Source organism: Phyllopteryx taeniolatus, chromosome 20 (genome assembly GCF_024500385.1).
Source record: "Phyllopteryx taeniolatus isolate TA_2022b chromosome 20, UOR_Ptae_1.2, whole genome shotgun sequence".
Classification (NCBI taxonomy): domain Eukaryota; kingdom Metazoa; phylum Chordata; class Actinopteri; order Syngnathiformes; family Syngnathidae; genus Phyllopteryx; species Phyllopteryx taeniolatus.
In genome coordinates, this window is record NC_084521.1 from 11,921,133 (window position 1) to 11,939,194 (window position 18,062).

The window sequence follows — 18,062 nt, forward strand, 5'->3', positions numbered from 1 at the left end:
GTCAACAAGAACATGAAGTAGACGCACATATTTGCTTGCGAGGGGCCACACAAAATGATACGGGGGGTTGGATCTGGCCCCCGGGCCTTGAGTTTGACACCCGTGCTGTACTGTAACGGTACAATGTTAAACTTGAATTCATATAAAGTCGAATGTTTTTCATTTTGTTTTGATACTGTCGAAACACCTTCGTGCATTCTTGCCATAGATGCTGTCTGACTTGCATATTTGAGTGATATTGCAAAAAAGAAAAAAAAGAGTGTCACATCTTCCTTGCTTTGTCCAAACCTGTGACATGTTGATGCAGAGACATCTTTGATGAATAAAACAAGTTGAGTTCAAGGTGGTGGCTCCAAGCAGCTGCTGTCTGCAAAGAAAATCAACTTGAGCTGTCAAAGCCTCTCAATGTCTGCATGCATGCGTGCAGCCACTCCGCTCGCTCGCTCGCTCTGCGCCTCTGACGCTTCATACCCCACCTCGCGCCCCCCCACCAGTGCCACTTGGAATGTTTGCATCCGGCAGCCTCTACATTTCTACAAACTTTGAAACAATTGCACGGCTTTTGGAACCTTTCAAACATACACATGTATTTTTTTCCACCTCTGTTGTCTGCACCCGCGTGGCTGCTCTTAGGTGAGTCGCGACTGGAAGCTGTCCTTTCCATCCGAGCCGAAGGGCGGAAGCGAGCTGCATGGTGGCACCTGGTTGACATGTCTTAAATGGGATTTAGGCGGTTCGCAACAGGCGGCATGGCCGGCTCTCCACGGGGCTCTGAGACCAAGGTGAGAGGCTCGCACGGCGCTTTTCGTTCCCATCCAATCGCGTCTTCAGCGGATGTTGGTCAACTTTTCAGATTGGGGGAGGTGATTACGAGTCGTGGTCAGGTGACAAATTTAATCATGCAAACTTATTTCAATACATGCTTTGTTATATTCCTGCTGATCTGCTGAAACGGTGCTTTTTCGACTGTAACTGTTGAAGTTTATGCATTACCTCTGTGAAAATGCGTTATTAATTTAGCAAGCACGGCACGTTTTTTTTTTTGGGGGGGGGGGGGGGTGGCAAATGTATATATTTTACCATAATTCCTTTTGCATTATATATATATATATCAAATCGTATCAAATGCTCAAATGTTGCCATACTGTTCCCTATGTTGATTTTTTTTTCTGCCCGGTGATACTCACACAAACTTTTTTTCTTTTGTTTTTTATATAGCAACTCTTTACAAGTCATTGACTTTCTCGAGTAACCACAACAAATTGCTGTTAAAAAGGCGACATTTTGAATCCTTCTTCTGTTTTGATGTTTTGGCCCCTCAGTAACGGCGTATTTTTTTACGCACTTTAACACCTCTGTGCTTCACAATAAAAATATCCCCAATTTTAGCCCTATAGAGTCCAATGTAATAACTGAATGTTTAACACGTCCACAGTTATTCGTCAACTATATTTTGCTCTGTGAATATACTACATTCGCATTTTCACCCCAATATTCATTCATATGTTATCTAGGTTTATTTATTATTGACTTTATTTTGACCCGAGTACGTTACAGTTCACAGTATGTTTTTTTAATTGTTATTATTATAATTAGTATTTTCCACTGCGTGTCTCAAAAAATGATAGCGTGCGTGCGCGTGGGTGGATGCACGCCTGGGTGGGGAGGATGCTTTGCGCGGTGGAGAAAAGGCAGGAGAAGCCGGTTGGGTGGGGAGGGGAGAGACCACCCATAGGTGCGTGTGGAGGAGTTGCAAAGCCGAGCGTGCGCCCGGGAGCGCAGCATCCTCCTCGCCGCCACATCTCGCATTGTCAGCCACGAAAGTGAAGGGATTGTGATGAGATTCGAGATCGTGTCCAGAACTCGGGAGGGAAATTGAAGTTTGTTGGTATCTCACCTCGATACGCAATGGAGTGACACCTGGAAAGGGACTATGATGGACATTTTGGCTTCGGAGCTCGTGTCCAGAAGTGCTCCGGTTTGCATGACGCGCGGTGCCGAGAGAGCCCCCGGGACGGCCAGCATCCATTTATGCGCGCGTGGCAGGACAATCCTCTCGATGGTCCAAATAGAGCGATGCTGTTGCGCGCAGCGAGCCCGCTGAGACTGACGTGCGAACTCATCGCATTCCGGCTCGTGCAAGAGCGCGTCTTAAAACGCTTCATTCTTCATTCATGATCATTCTGCCGCCGCTCCGAACTTGTTGATGAGCGCGGGGACCTTGGAGAGCACATGAGTGGACTTCGACGCTTGTAAGTTTACTTAGTTTTTCCTGTTAAAGTTGTTTAGGGAAAGTGTTCATGGATGATCGCGTAGTATCATTAATAGGAAAAGATTTATTTATTTTGATTTATTTATTTATTTATTTTTTTTAAAGAAAAAACAAGTTCACGTCCAGCACTATTTCTTCTAATTCCTTTTGTGGCGCCCCCTTGTGGAAGACATCGTCGTTTTCGTCATCTATCAAGCATAATTGCATCTGTCTCTTGTGCAGCCGCCTGGTATGACATTCATTTGTCATCATTTGAGCTGCCAATTACAGTTAGACCTCCCTTGGTATATTTTAAACAGGTGATTTCGTTTACCATCTTATTGAAATGCATGTTTGACAGTGCTTTAATTGAGTCATTCAAAACATTGGGGCTGTGTGGTATGAATGAAATAAATTATTACTTGTGTTGGATTATACTCAACAATAATTCATATTTTAGGTGGATAACTGCTTATAATTACCATAAACTAATAGCTTCAAAATTAGGGTTCAAACCTCAGGGTTCACATTGAAGGCAACCATTTACTTCACTCTGATTTTTTTGTTTAAAAATCTTATATTTCAGTATGAAATCAAGACCCAGATTTTCACCTTTTTAAAAATCTTTTTTTTTTTTTTTTTTTACTAATTTTGTCTCAATTTTTCTTTTTCTTCAGGCTTTTGAGTTGTTTTGATGTTACTTTTAGGCTATGTGACAAACAGGACCTGGTCATTTGGATAAATGAAAAGAGGCAGACATTGAAAAGATGAACTCTAGCTGCCTTTCTGTCAAGTAATTTTGTTCTGCAATTTGCTCTGTACCCACCTTTGTTTCTTTTTCTGGCTTCTTCACGCTATTTCCTGCTTGGTGCAAGCTATTTCAGTGAGCACCTTCCTTACAGCTAAAAAGTGGACATTTTTGAGCATCTAGGCTTGTCACTGTGGTTTCAGAGTAATGTGCATATTGCCTTTTAGGAAAAGTGTCTTTAATTATGCATTGGGTGTTCCTGTGTCGCAAAGAGAGCTATGCTTGGTGCTGAGGAGAGACAGAGTCAGGGGTGGGGTGGGTTCTCGCTGTCACTCGTATGTGGCGCTGGAGTAACTGACGCCTGGGGGCTCTCGACTCAAACTTGGAGCAGCGTCACCATGTCGCCCCATCAAAAGTGCTGCTCCTGCACAAACAGAGTGCACTGTGTCAGACCAGGACACTTAAGGGAGGACGGCCGTGTGTTTAGGATGACAAAAGTCACCGATAGAGTACAATGGCAGATGGAGGAGGCCAGTGAAGGCAAGTGAAGTGTATCTTTAGCACATTGATTGCCTCAAACACCTCAGACACGTGGTTGCACTTGATCCTGGATGTGAGGCGGCTTAGATGCAGTATGTCCTGTAACTGGACCTTGCGCCTCTAACAGCAGACCCTGACACTGAGATGAAAAGCCAAAGAAAGAGCTGAATTGAGGACTGTTGCGCTGGTTTACATCACAACATAAGAATCTCTTGATGGATACCATGTATGGATGTACTGTGAGCAGCATAGGAATGACATCAGAGCAAAAGTATAAAAAAATATTTCCAAAGATGTCATGACATAGTTTTGCCGCACGATTGTGTTTCTATCCATCCTGTCACATTTCATCCTCTTACAGAAAATCTTTTCTGAAGTACTACTATTTTTAGCTCAGTCCCGGACAAGCGCACATTGTGTTCTTTGGTTCTTTGATTGTGTCGAATTGATTGAGACACTGTCACAAGAAATGAATGGAGGACTATTGCCGATTAATACAAATCATACACAGCATATCATTTAAGTAAAGAGAAGTGTACCATTCACAGACTGATTAGAATAAGCAAAAACTGATACATGATACTTTCAGTATTCACATCATAACAACAAAAGTACTGTACAGTCTTTCAGTCGTGTTTAGAGTGAATTCTTGTTTGTCATTATTCCCACAAAACCAACACTATTTTTTTATTTCGGTTTCCTGTCAAGGTGGAGGGTTCTCTGAAATATGTGATACCAAAACCCAATTGGCATTTTTTCGGGATACGCTTTAACGAGAGATCTAACAACAATATGGTTGAAATGCAGCCTAGAAACGGGCTGTACAGCACTACCCCCACCGACCTCTCCATCCACCAGCCAACTTCTCAGGCACTTAAACAGCCGTCAGCACTGTATCCATTTGCCATGGGCTGACATGATTAAAAGTTCATAAGGCAGCCACTTGTAGACGCCGACATTTTAAAAAGTGGATACGTGATGAGCTGACTCCCAGGCAAGCCCTAGGCTTGCATTATAGGTGTGTACCACAGGAACGGTATGGCTGTCATGTTTGCAGGGCCAAGCGCCACTCTTAACATGTTTATTCATGAGGATTGCGGTCCTATATTGGCAGGTTATTAACAGCTCAGATGCGAGGATGAATCTGGTGAGCAGAGCAGACGGAAGCTTCTATCCTTATCTATCTTTCATCTACCTCTGACTGTCTGCCCTCCTGTCTTTCTGCCCTTCCCTCTCCTGTGTTTATCCTCTTCTGAGAAACTGGTGGAGAATATGAAACGGGAAGAGGCAGGAAAGATGAAAGTAAAAGAGGCAGGACAGAAGCTGTGTCAGAAATTGCCCTTGAAAGTGCATAAAATGCGTGAAATTAAAAATAAGAAGGTGGGGATACATTCCTCGTATCTGTGCCTCACCTTACCTCCAGCTTAGTTTGTGCTGAGCCTGTTCTCCGTGACCCGGGAGTAGACTTGTTTTGAAAGTATTGGGCATTACTAATTTGTTTAATTGTGAAGTAATAGTGCCGCCCTCCCTTTCAGCCATTGTCAATGACTCATAGCGCATTAGGAGATGATGTCATGCTGGGTTATGTGAGATGTATGCTGTGTCAACAATTATAATCACAGTGAAGCATCTGAAAATTGTAGAATCCAAACGGGTATGGTATTGCTGCTTGCCTGGGAAGAGCGAACCTAAACCTAAAAAAACCTAAACTATGCTTAGGTTTTCGGGTTAATTTACACATGTACAGTCTACACTCCAATAAGTCACTTACCAATTGTTGTTGCGTAGTGGTGTTCAGACGTCCCATATCAAGCAGCTCCTCGGTAATGCAAAAAAATCTCATCTCCCCTACAATTAAATTGTGTCCCTTTCATCTGTTCGCATGTTAAATGTGATTGAGTAAAATTGTTCAACGTATTGTTCTTTACTTTTGCTGTGTGTCCGTGTTTGTGGGCAAGCTAATATTGTGGAATTGTGTGACTTTAGTGAAGCACTGTCTAATGAAATCACTCTCAGAAGAAGGTTTCACGTTTTACCCTAAAAGCTGGCTTAGTTGGCCATTGTGAAATTAGTTGAGCGAGTAGGCTAGTGTCCATCTGCTTTCTGGGGTCCCCTCGACATGCACTCAACGTTCTATTTTTTTAAAATTTTTTATTTTTTTTTTGATACCGTAAAATGTCTGAAAATTGTCTTTATTTATTGCAATACCATCCTTGCATACTCAACAGTCACACCTCATTTTTTCCCCAACATGTCTGGAACATTCTCCGATATGCTTGTTAGATTACATTTCATACTACCCTTTTTCTAGTCATTGTTCCTGCCTTTTTGGAGCAGTGCCACCCAATGTCGAATGTAAGAAATAAAGTGTAGATAAGCACAAGTTTAATATGTGAATGTTGAACCCGTAAAAACTGAGCTGCGAGCCAGGTATGGCGTGTAGGCCAAAGTTTGGATACCCTTTCTTTAATGCTTTTAATCAATATGAACCAATAAAATATGTTTACCAAAAACATTGACAAGTTTCCTCGAATAGACTAATCAGAATTGTTTACATTACTAGTTTATTTAAGTGAATTTATGTAAATTATAATCTATTCTTATTCAATTCTACACATTGTCATTAACTCCATGGAAAGTTGCAACCGTCGTGGAATTTTGAAACCCTACTGGTGGCATGCCATTTATTATGCTCGAACTTTGACAATGGTTCAGATGGAGCCAAGAGAAAAAGTCAGTTCTTATTACAATCTGGTACTGCCCATGCTTCACCCAACTTCTTTGGGTTTACGTAGGGTTATAAGCAGGGAGTAAGAAGGGAAGAGGGGGGCTTGAGTGTCTACTGCTTTATTATTCGGATTGAAAGTATATCACACGCATGCACATTTACACACATGCAGTCACCATTCCGGGGAGCTCTTTAGCGTGCCCCTTAACACCGTAATAGTATGTCTCCTAATGGGAGACAGGGAGCTCGGTCAAGAGTTCTTCTGGATAATTGGCTGCTTCTCCACCCGCTGACTTCTCGCCCATTCACATTTTATTATTTTACATTTAAGGGGTCCCTTAACCTCTCATCCCTTTAAAACATCCAACAACTTGATTTTTGTCTGTCTCATCATCCAGTACAGTCTTTCTCCATAGTCTCATTGACTGATGATTTTAGTTCTAGATGATGTCAGCTTTCATGATCGCGCTGTTACCAGATTTTCTCTGAACTTGCTCGTATTGATCATTGTGTGTGTTTGTACCAAATGACTGTGACTTGACGACATGGATTTCAATTGATCCCTTATAACCGTACAATATGACCTGTCTCCATCCCAATGCTGGTTGCTAAACCAACTGATTTATTGCGGTGGTTCTGACTGAGTGGGATATTCACAAGCATTATGAAACATCCATCCATCCATCCATCCATCCATTTTCTTACGCCTATTTGGGGTCGGGTCGTGGGTGCAGCAGCTTAAACAGACAGCCACTTCATCCATCCATTTCCAGGCTAGCCAGGAGAGATACTGTAGAAACCTAAGGCCTTTTTTATTGACTTCGATAAGTATTAAAGAGCAATGAATTATTTCCCATATTGTCTTAACATTGGATATACACACACAATTAAGCAACATAATTAGGTACTCTTATTAGCTAAATCTTATCATTATATCTTTGCTCAACACAGTTCTTGGATCGATTGAGATTGTGCAGGTGTACCTAATGAAGTGTCCAGTGATAGTACATGCAATCTCATCATGATTTTGCTTGTTTTGCCGATTCCATGCCATCGATTGCCTTTCAGCCTACTTTGTCATGATGTACTCATGTCAAGAGGCATGTTTTTTAAACACATGCTTCCACTGGCGACAGTGGATATCACCACTCCCATCGCTGTAATTCATTTCATCCCAGTGGGAGGCACAGAGAACTGTTCTGCTCTCAGAGCAGAGAAGAGGAGTTGTACTATGTCTATTGTGACAGAAATACCCCAAGGCACGCCAGGTGCCCCTGTGATTGTAGACAAGATCTGCCATCATGCATGTCATGTTTTGGAAACACTTTGGCAGAAAAGTAGAAGAGGTTTTTCTTGTAGAAAACAACGTGGCCACCACTGAAAAATATGGACATATGTAGAAATGATAAACTCCAAAACAGATCACACCCCACCCAATAGACCTACTACATGCACATTTTCTTAGCTGAGCTTTATTAATAATAATGCGATAGTTTGCTTTGCTGTTTTGAGTAAAACAAAAGACTATGCCGAAACAAACATTTAAGATTCAATGCAAATGTTAAATACATCTTAATAAACAAATAAACCAAATGTTTATTTCAATACTTTGTCCTCTCATTGCTCTCTCACGTTCTGTAGCTAAAGCAGGGTGCACACATCAATTTTCAACAACTTAACCAATTTTCTAATATGAGAAACTCAACAAATGACTCAGAAAAAAATTAGTACCGTATGTGCTCTTAACACTGTTACAGGTTGTGATGTACTCAAAAGACAACCAACACAGCACACCACACACATAATGATATCGCCATCAATAATCGCGAGGCTCCTCCCCCAAATGAGATCTCTATTGTAGTGCCAAGACTGACCTTTGATTGGCATCATGGTGCCACAGGCCATCAAAAGAAGGAAAAAAGCAGCAAAAAGATATAAAAGAAGCTAGGCTAACTGTTAGCTCATCTGCTAAATACATTGCAGTAGCAAACGTTACTCCTTGTCATTGTTATTGTTGTGAATGAGTTGGTGGATACATTATACAAACATTCAACACGTTGCAAGTTGCAGTTTATGATAATCTTTTAAAGACATCTGTTAATGGGGCCTTTGCTGACATGAGTCAGAATGAGGGAATGCTCCAATTTGGCCTGATTATCGGTATGCATTCACCCCACAGGGAAAAAGCAAATGATTTGAATTGCTGCAGCTCGACAGCATTGCACATTACAAGCTCATTAATAAACATCTTTTTAAAATCATACCCCACTGACTTTGACTACGTTTACACAAAACGTATTTCTTCATTGCTCAGTGCGGCGTATACTTAATACATAGTAATAATTCAATCCAATCCAGTCAATTTTCTCTTAAAATGGTCAACAAAAACCGACTTCTTTGTATTTATCCTCACAATGGTGCCAAATAATGTCACTCACTTGCATTCCTTGCCCTCATAAAGGAGGTATATTCATCCCCAATCTCTGTTTCTCATTTCTCCACAGTTCCAGAACATCACACAGGACGAGCACAATGACTGACAGCCAGACAAGCTGAGGAGACCTGTCACACATTGTCTTATCAACACGTCAAAGGGCTATCGCTTTCTCGCCTCCCGCTTTGCCACCAGCCTCCTCAATCTTGTCCTCTTCTCAATGGGCTGCTAACCCTAGAGAGACAGAAATAATAATAATAAAAAAAAGAAGACGCCTCTAAATCACCGAGAAAGGCATGTCTCTCAATTCCCGTTGAATGAGTTGCTGTCAGTGGAAGTGGAAATAGAATAGGGGACCCTTGATCATAAGTCTTTACAAGGAGATCCAGCTCCAAGGAAAGGGGCTGAGAGAGGACCAGTCATGCATCTCTATTTGGCATTGACGCTGCAGGTGTTGTGGACTGGTGTTTGCCAAGCCGCCATGCAGCACTACCCTGCAACATGGGGCCACTACGACGTGTGCAAATCCCAGGTCTACTCAGACGAAGGACTAACCTGGGACTACATGGCCTGCCAGCCAGAGGCGGCAGACATGACGAAGTACCTGAAGGTTATGCTGGATCCACCGAACATCACCTGTGGAAATCCACCTGAGACATACTGTGCACTGGTGAGTCCGTGAATGCAGAGAAGCCTTTATGTAAACTTTGGAGTAAAATACAAATGGATCGATTTGTTCTATCCTCAAAGTAGTGACAGACAATTCCAAAGCCTGTGTTGCATTAATGTGGCTAAAGACAAGGAAGCCGACTGACGTCATGTTCTGATATTTGGAGAGCTGCTCCTCAATGTGTTGTTGACACTGATTACTCACACAAACATAATGCAGCATAATGTGATTTTGGCAGGGAAAACAAACACCATTTCCTCAGTAGTACGGCTGCAGTAATGCAACCATAACTAACAAAGTAAACATACAAAAGCATGAATGACATTAAATCGGGAGCACAAACGCGTATTTAAAGAATTAACAGTAACCATTGTCTGTAAAGCATTCATTGCATTGTCTTATAATACTCACAGTATTTTTACGAAAATATACAGTCAAAATCTGTGTAGTGAGTGTAAATTATATATCTGAATATTCTCTTTCTGGCTATCACATCATTTGATGGTCAACTTTGAGATTGCTTAGTCATTTTCATCCATTTTCTGTCACTTTCCAGATTCAATCACTGTCCACACAACAACTTTTCCCCAAACTAACGAGTGTTAACCATTGTGTGTCAAATTACATAACCTAATGTACTTTTACATACTGTATATTAATTGAATCCAACAGGGGGATACTATCAAGTGTTTTTTGTATGCACAGAACACTGGTTGCAGTCCTATGTAGATCACATTCAAATTTAGTGAATCTGTAGCAGTGCTGAAGAGAAATACATACATACATAGAAATATGACATTTAGTAATTGTCAAAAACAGTTAACAGTTTCATTTTTATATGGTTCGTTTCATTGTTTTGTAAAACAACCTTTATGGTACCGATCCATTTATAACATGTGGGGTCCTCAGTTTACGATGGTATGAGGTTTTGACGTTACGAACAGTGCATATGGAACAAGTTTGCACAGCGGCTTACAAATATGGAAGAAAGCCCACTCAGTTACGACCGTACTTACTCCTTTGATAACTTTGTTTGCTTTATAATAATAGCCTACTAGTATTTTTCATACATACCTTTACTGTAATCATTACTTTACTTATGCATTACCGTAGGTTATTGATAGACTACGATGTATTCCAACCTAGAAATTCTGGTTATGCCTCCATTGTAGGAATGGAACTAGGTCGTAAACTGATGACTCCCTGTATAATGAACAATTGGAGGATGCCCGGTAGCATACATTGTACTTTACTCTAAGCGTACATGACATTCATTATTACTGTATCTAGATCTTTTCTGAAAAGGTGCAATTGTCCCGTCCAATTATTTTGTACACAAATTCAAAGTCTGAGAACAATATTCATGGGTACTGGGTAACAACACCAGGCACCATTTCGTAAATATTGTTGGGACCATTTTGTGTCCCAAAAAAAAAATCATTTCTCTCAGTTGATGATTTAAAAAAAGGCAATTATAAGATACTAATTAACTCAGCAAGTTTATAATCTGCCTGTACTGCTTTAGGTACAGTAATTCTAATGCATACTTAACAAGAAAATAGTTGAAGTGCCCTAAAAGCAGTGATTGGTTGATTAGCTTTGAAGACCTCTGGGGTGCATCTGCAAATGATCTAGCAATCAAGAAAATCCCTAACTCCTTGTGGAGCTGAAAATAAAATGATGCATATTAGGTCAAGTATTTTAATTAGCAAACCAGCTTCCACCTAATTTGGGGTCCTTTTCATTTTGAAGCTCAAAGCTGGTTGCCCCAGATTGCTAAATGATGAATCAATTTTGGTCTGTCCTGCAAGTCAAAGATTCTCTAAGAACAGGCACGGAGCCTCGATAGCTTCAAGAGCTCTTTAGATAATTGGTGAGATTTTCCAGGAAGAAAAGTAGTAACTCGAGGAATATAAATAGACGCGAGTAGTCGTCAGCAGAAAGTCAGCTGAGGGAGAGAGACAGAAAACGGAGGGGGGTTAACAAAATGCAGAGGACAAAGATAAGCAAGTGATCGAGAGACTGGAGAAGAAGAAAGCATCAGGGAGCCAGAGACCCAGAGGACTATGTGCGACGCATGCGGTGACTGAGTAGCTAATATCTCCTCAGTGGGCCACGATGGATACTCGGAAATGTGAATAATTCAACATGTACCGGTAGATAATGTATTTTATTCATTCTGCACATTATCCTGCTGGACATATTTTACGCAATGTCCACACTTACACAGGTATTTTTGAAAATGTTGCATGTCTCTTTTTATGGTTAAGAAAAGAAATATATGTCCACATCAAAACCCATTAACAGGCTGTCAAACAACAGATTGTGCTGCAGTCCAGTACTGTGAGGCCATATTGGCCAATCAGAAGCCTGAAAACTGTATTTTCTGGGACAGCGCAAAAATGACCATTAAGGACAGGAGGAACTGTCTTGTCAAATGTATCACATTGTTCAACTCTTGTTTGCAGTAACTTATCTGGATATAAAGGTTAATTTGTCTTTCTGAAAGTACACCCCGGATATTATTGGTAATATACAACATTTTGAGTTATGTTCATTAGACTGTTGATTTCTCATTGGGCAATATCAAATCTATATACGCCATATTTCATTAAGATATGTCAATTTAAGAGTTACAGTATGTCACAATAATGTTTTGTTTCTAGAGCCTAAATCCAGATCATGAACAAAAGTCAGTTCATCCATGGGTCATACTCCTCAGCTACAAAGAATATTGGTTAATATTGGAGTTAAATATACCATATTTCATCACTTTTCACTGATGGCAATCTCACATTAATAATATTATCCAGAGTGAGGATATGGACAAGGATCAAAGCTTTTCGAGTTTGAGAATAACAGGTGTTATAGAGTTTTACTAGCAACAAATAAAACAGACTTCTGTCTTCTGACTCTAGCTCACCCATGACCAGAATGAGGCCAAACACTACAGAAAATGAGGCCAAACACTACAACTCTGTGATGGACAAAATGCATCACAGTTGGGCAGGATTCATGTATGTCGGAGGCTTCACTGGATACACAAATGAAACAGAGTACATTATTATTGCTATCACTGCCAGCCTTTAAACAGTTGGATGAACACTTATTTAATTACTGAGCGTTGACGCCATCCTGTTGCCTCTGTGTCTACAGCAGGCAATGTGATAAGCGCTTCAATTAAAAAGGCAGCGGGTAGCTTCAATGTCTCCTCTCTCTATTCCAATCATGTGAAATTACACTAATAATAGTCACACATGACACATGCCAATTACAACGCAGTCCAATTCTCTGCAATGTTTATCGCGAGCAGGCTCCAAATCAACACCATAACATTTACCTGTGATATTCCCGCTGTAGTGCTAAAATAATGCTGCAATGCCCACAGTGATTTGTTTGAATCACAAGAAGCATCATTGTAGATTCAGCACAATCACTACAACTCTGTGATGGACAAAATGCATCACGGTTGGGCAGGATTCATGTATGTCGGAGGCTTCACTGGATACACAAATGAAACAGAGTACATTATTATTGCTATCACTGCCAGCACAATTACCATTAGACTGTGTTATTTAAAAAAATTGTCATTGTGGTAATTGATTTAACATTCGTCCAATCTGGCACATTTTTACAGGATTGTGTCTGTCAAACTGAAAGTAACAGACATCAAGTTGGATATGAGAGTGTGGCAGTGGAGTAGCTGGAAGGTGTGGTGCTTATATATGTCTTGTTATGTCTGGCCTTCATCCCTGGGTCATGGATAGAGGAAGGCTGCGTCACACACGCCACACACATACACACCTTGACGGCTTTTTCTGTTTCAGCCCCGTGACCTTTCAAATAGCAATAAGATGCCAATCTTTGAACTCTGCGACACAAGTCGACCATCATATGAGATCCCGCTGTCCCCTCAAGTTAAATGCCTGGCCTTTAATAGCACTGACAGGTTGCACAATCTCAAACATTTGGATGATTGAAACTGCAAAGCATTCAGCAGAGGAGCCTTGAGTTTATGAAACGTATTATTCGTCATGACAGAGGAGGATAAACTCCATTACTCCAGAGTTGAGAGCAGAAGCTATCACCAAAAGTATCATGTCATATGACAAGATAATTAGAATGTGACAACATAACTTGTTTTGATCAAATGAAATAAAAATATAAATATATACCATTTTTTTGGACCCTTGAAAAGTGCAGAGCTTATCTGTTATTGCTTTCAAGGGGAACTAAACGATTTATTTTAAAAAGCAAGAATACACTGCATGTGCTAGCACTAGTCAAAACACAGTACTCTGATTAACATTTGTTTTCCGATTTCCTGAAAAGTAGTGATCTTGGAGATGCGAGGATTCTGCCCGACAGCGACGATATGTAACTTGTCGTTGCTGAATATTTATTAACTCTGTATGGTTTTCTAAGTAAATAAAGCTGCATAATAAGCCGGAACTGGCGAATACACGTCACACAGAGTGAAAAGACCTAGAAATGACCGCTCCCATCAGCAAGTACGCGAAGGCTGATATTTTATTTTAAACATATATATATATTTTTTTTTTAACCCGAACCCCGGCTGAAATCAGACTACATCCTGGACTGGTCAGCAGTCATTCATAGTAAACATATAGAGACCGAAAACAATTCACACTGACATTCACACCCAGCGAGTGCACCATTAAACTTGACTGTTGACATGACTAATTAATTCACTAGATTTAATTTCTTTTGTTAATTCACTTTTTGGCGGCACGATGGACGACTGGTTAGCACATCTGTCTCACAGTTCTAAGGACCCGGATTCAAATCCGGCCTCACCTATGTGGAGTTTGCATGTTCTCCCCGTGCCTGCGTGGATTTTCTCTGGGTACTCTGGTTTCCTTCCACATCCCAAAACATGCAGGGTAGGTTGATTGAAGACCCTAAATTGCCCGTAGGTGTGACTGTGAGCGTGACTGTTTGTTTATATGTCCCCTGCGAATGGATGGCGACCAGTTCAGGATGTACCTCGCCTCTCGCCCAGAGTCAGCTGAGACAGGCTCCAGCACGCCCTTGACCCTAGTGAGGATAAGCGGTACGGAAAATGAATGAATGAATGAATCAATAATTCACTTCGGTGCATTTAAAATTTTAAATGGTGGTATTTCATTACACACATGTGATTTTCCACTACATCAACAGATTTTATGCACACTAGGAAGGGTATTTTTTGTTTGTTTTACATAACTACACACAAGTGAACATTCTAATTATAATAGTCTCGTCAAAGCCGCAAAACAGCTTTTTATTTCCAGAAAATATTAAAGTTGCACAGCAGTTTTTGTTTCAAAATGACACATTTAGGGGAACCCTGTAATGTCTTAAAGGCTGATGTTTGTTGGCGGACTCAACAAGGACTAAATAATGCATATGTTACGAGGTAGTTACTGAGAATCAGCTGATTCGCCCAAGTATTAAAATAGGTTTAATTACATGGGAGGCTGCTGACGTGACCATTTTGTCCTGTATTAGTCAGAGCTCATGTACTTCCAAAGAGACAAAGCTTACAGTAGTAGACAGCTAATTTATTATTTTGAGAGTTCTAGAACATGGATGCACATTTTGATGATCCCACAAGGTTCAAATGTTTTATCCAACCCAGAGGGCCAGACTCTGCATGTACGCCTGCGACTTCCCACTACTGCTGTAGATTAGTTATGATTAAAAAAACAGATGAAAACTGAAAATACAATATACAGTACATTGGGAATATTAAAAATTATTAATTGAAATGTATTATATAACATGCATACAATGTACACATTTTACTTACAAGTGCATATTGCTTGTATTTATCAGTCACCTAACTTGAATAAACAGACATTACTTCCATATGAATAAGTAATATTGAACAACACTTTTACTTGTATTGGTGACGCCGATTTCAATAACTAATCATGCAGTTCAAATGAACTGTCAATACCTCTCTTAAAAACATATTGTTTAGATCTAACAAGATCTTGTCTTATTGCCTCCTAACTGAAGACACAACATATAACAAAACACGTTGAGTACGTGAGGGAGCATTGGTAATGTAGTGATTTACATAAATTACTGTTGTGTAGCTGACCTATTGTTGTGTAGAGTCTGTCTTTTGCCGGCTGGGATGGGCTGCCTGCCGACAATGACTTTTGTCCTTTTTCAACTTCAGCATAGCCGGGTTATCTAGTCACATGTAACCATACTAGTCTTTTGGTGACAGTCTCAGTTTCATTGTTTTTTTTAAATTTTTTATTTTTATCTGGTCTGTTCTAAAGTCCAATATTCAAAGAATCACAAATAAAACAGTTTCAGAAATCCATTTGGTGTTGGTGGAAACAGTGTAGGCTGGCAAATGAAACGTGGCTAGCACCTCTGCCTCACACCATGCGGTTCGGAGTTAGAAAATAATAGTTTTCTCCAGGTTTTCTGGTTTCTTCCCACATTCCTAAAAGGTTAATTAAGTACAGGGTGTCCACGGTTTATGACGGAGTTCCGTGACGATGGTCGCGACATAACCCAGATTTATACCCAAGTCGGAACACGTCGTAGTCTATCACCTATGTTAACACAGTAGTAAAGTCATAGTTACAGTCAATATCTGATAAAAGCACTTCTTGGTCATAAATATAAAACAATCAAAGTGATCAAAACAGTAAGTTGAGCAAGTATTCTTACGCCGCTGCGCAATGTAATTTATTGTGTGCCATTCGTTACCTTGAAATGTCATATGTGGTACTATAAAGCGAGTACCACATGTACTCTAAATTTCGAATAGGTGTGATTGTGAATTTGAGTGGTTGTTTGTCTAAATGTGTCCTGATTGACAGGTCCAGAGCCCGCTGGGATAGGCTGTGGCTCACCGTGACCCTCAACAGGATGAACAGCAGGAAATGGATGCATAAATGCATGGATGGAAATTGTCTATCATTTAACTATCAAACCACCTCAACAGCATCCACTTCGAGCAGATTTTTTATCTTCTAGTCCTCGTCAAACCAGTTGTCTAATGTGTTATATGTGTCTAATGAAAGCTTGCTAAGTGGAATCGTGAGGGTTGTTCACCATTGTTACCTTTTTGAACACTTTGATTCCTATAAACCAACCGTTTTGATAGTTAGGTTTGATAGTTACTAAGTGCAAGTAAGACGTGCCCTTGTCATCCGCGGATTCACATGGGGTTATGCAAACCTGACCTTTTCAAAAGCTGATCCTGATTAAGCATTTGCGTTGGAGAACGTGTTTTTATTCGCCCGTACCTCTCTCACCCTTCGCTAATGCACTGTGCGGTCTCACAACTGACTCCATGATGACATTTCCTTGAGAAATAAGACTACTGTCAGCCACAATATGTCTCGTTTCATATTCTAATACTGCTTGGTTTAGTGACGGATGAGTGAGTGAGATCATTTTCACAGGGCTGCAATGTTTTCATAGACTGTAACATTCTGTCTCATAAACCTGTTTATGGGGCCTTTTTTGTTGTTAAGTGGACGAGAAAGCAACAGCAAGCACTGGGGCATTTTTCCCAGACCAACTGACAGACTTCAAAAAGGTCAGATTCCTGAACCGCAGCAGCAATTAACCAGCATAGTAAAACTAATTACACTTCCAGTAGAAGTGTTAAGCGTCAGAGGATGACGTCAGCTTGATCCATTTTACATGGTTTCTTTCATCTTTATTGCAATACTAACAAAACTGAATTGAACGTCATTTGACTTTATTTCATTTGTTGGTGACATCACAAAAATTGTTACAGAACTTCTAAATGTGGCAAAGGGAATCATTTTTCTGATTAAATTAGCCTAATCAACCCTGAACATGTGTGGCACGGTGGCCGACTGGTTAGAGCGTCAGCCTCACAGTTCTGAGGACCCGGGTTCAATCCCCGGCCCCGCCTGTGTGGAGTTTGCATGTTCTCCCCGTGCCTGCGTGGGTTTTCTCCGGGCACTCCGGTTTCCTCCCACATCCCAAAAAACATGCATGAATTGGAGACTCTAAATTGCCCGTAGGCGTGAGTGTGAATGGTTGTTTGTTTGTATGTGCCCTGCGATTGGCTGGCAACCAGTTCAGGGTGTACCCCGCCTCCTGCCCGATGACAGTTGGGATAGGCTCCAGCACGCCCGCGACCCTAGTGAGGAGAAGCGGCTCAGAAAATGGATGGATGGATGGAACCCTGAACATGTCTGTTTGTGGCACTTCACATTTTTATTTTCACTGCATTCGACAGCACTCTTTACAGGTTGCCCATGATGCTATTTCACTGAATTAAAGCTGTGCTCAAATAGAACATTTCAACAGCATGATAAATTACTGGGGAAAAACAAGCCTTATCTTTAAAAATAGAAAGGAAATGTTTGCAGATCCTTCCAGGGCGAAAAGTTTGTAAGTGTAAACTTGGTGAAAAGTTGGCTTGCTGACAACATCAGGTGTTTTGTGATGCTGTGTGTGTGTCTGTGTGTATGAGACTTGTTTATCTGGGAGCCATCAATGCATTCAGTGTTGCTTGAACCGTTTATATTGCCACAATGCGATAACAGGGGGTCTCCTTGACTCCAGCTTCCCAAAGCCTCTGTCGACATCTTTTTAAAGTTGGGAGACAAACATCTCTTATTTTGCCAAAAAACAACAAAGAGGCAAGCTACAGAAGAGGAAAACTTTGTAAATGTTTGG

The 18,062-nt window shown here is 40.7% G+C and overlaps 1 protein-coding gene across 13 annotated transcripts in view; it reads left to right on the top strand.

The window, feature by feature from the left end:
- Positions 1-468: 468 nt before the first annotated feature.
- ntng1a (netrin g1a) overlaps positions 469-18,062 on the top strand; it is a 104,722-nt gene continuing 87,128 nt past the window's right edge. For 12 of the 13 annotated variants that reach the window (XM_061758532.1, XM_061758536.1, XM_061758533.1 and 9 more), the window contains exons 1-2: positions 1,717-2,252; positions 8,772-9,371. In XM_061758532.1, the coding sequence (XP_061614516.1) occupies positions 9,123-9,371 (249 nt within the window). In that variant the 5' untranslated portion in view covers positions 1,717-2,252; positions 8,772-9,122. Of the gene's footprint in view, positions 783-1,716; positions 2,253-8,771; positions 9,372-18,062 lie in introns of those variants that run through there. The other variant, XM_061758531.1, reaches the window with a different exon arrangement.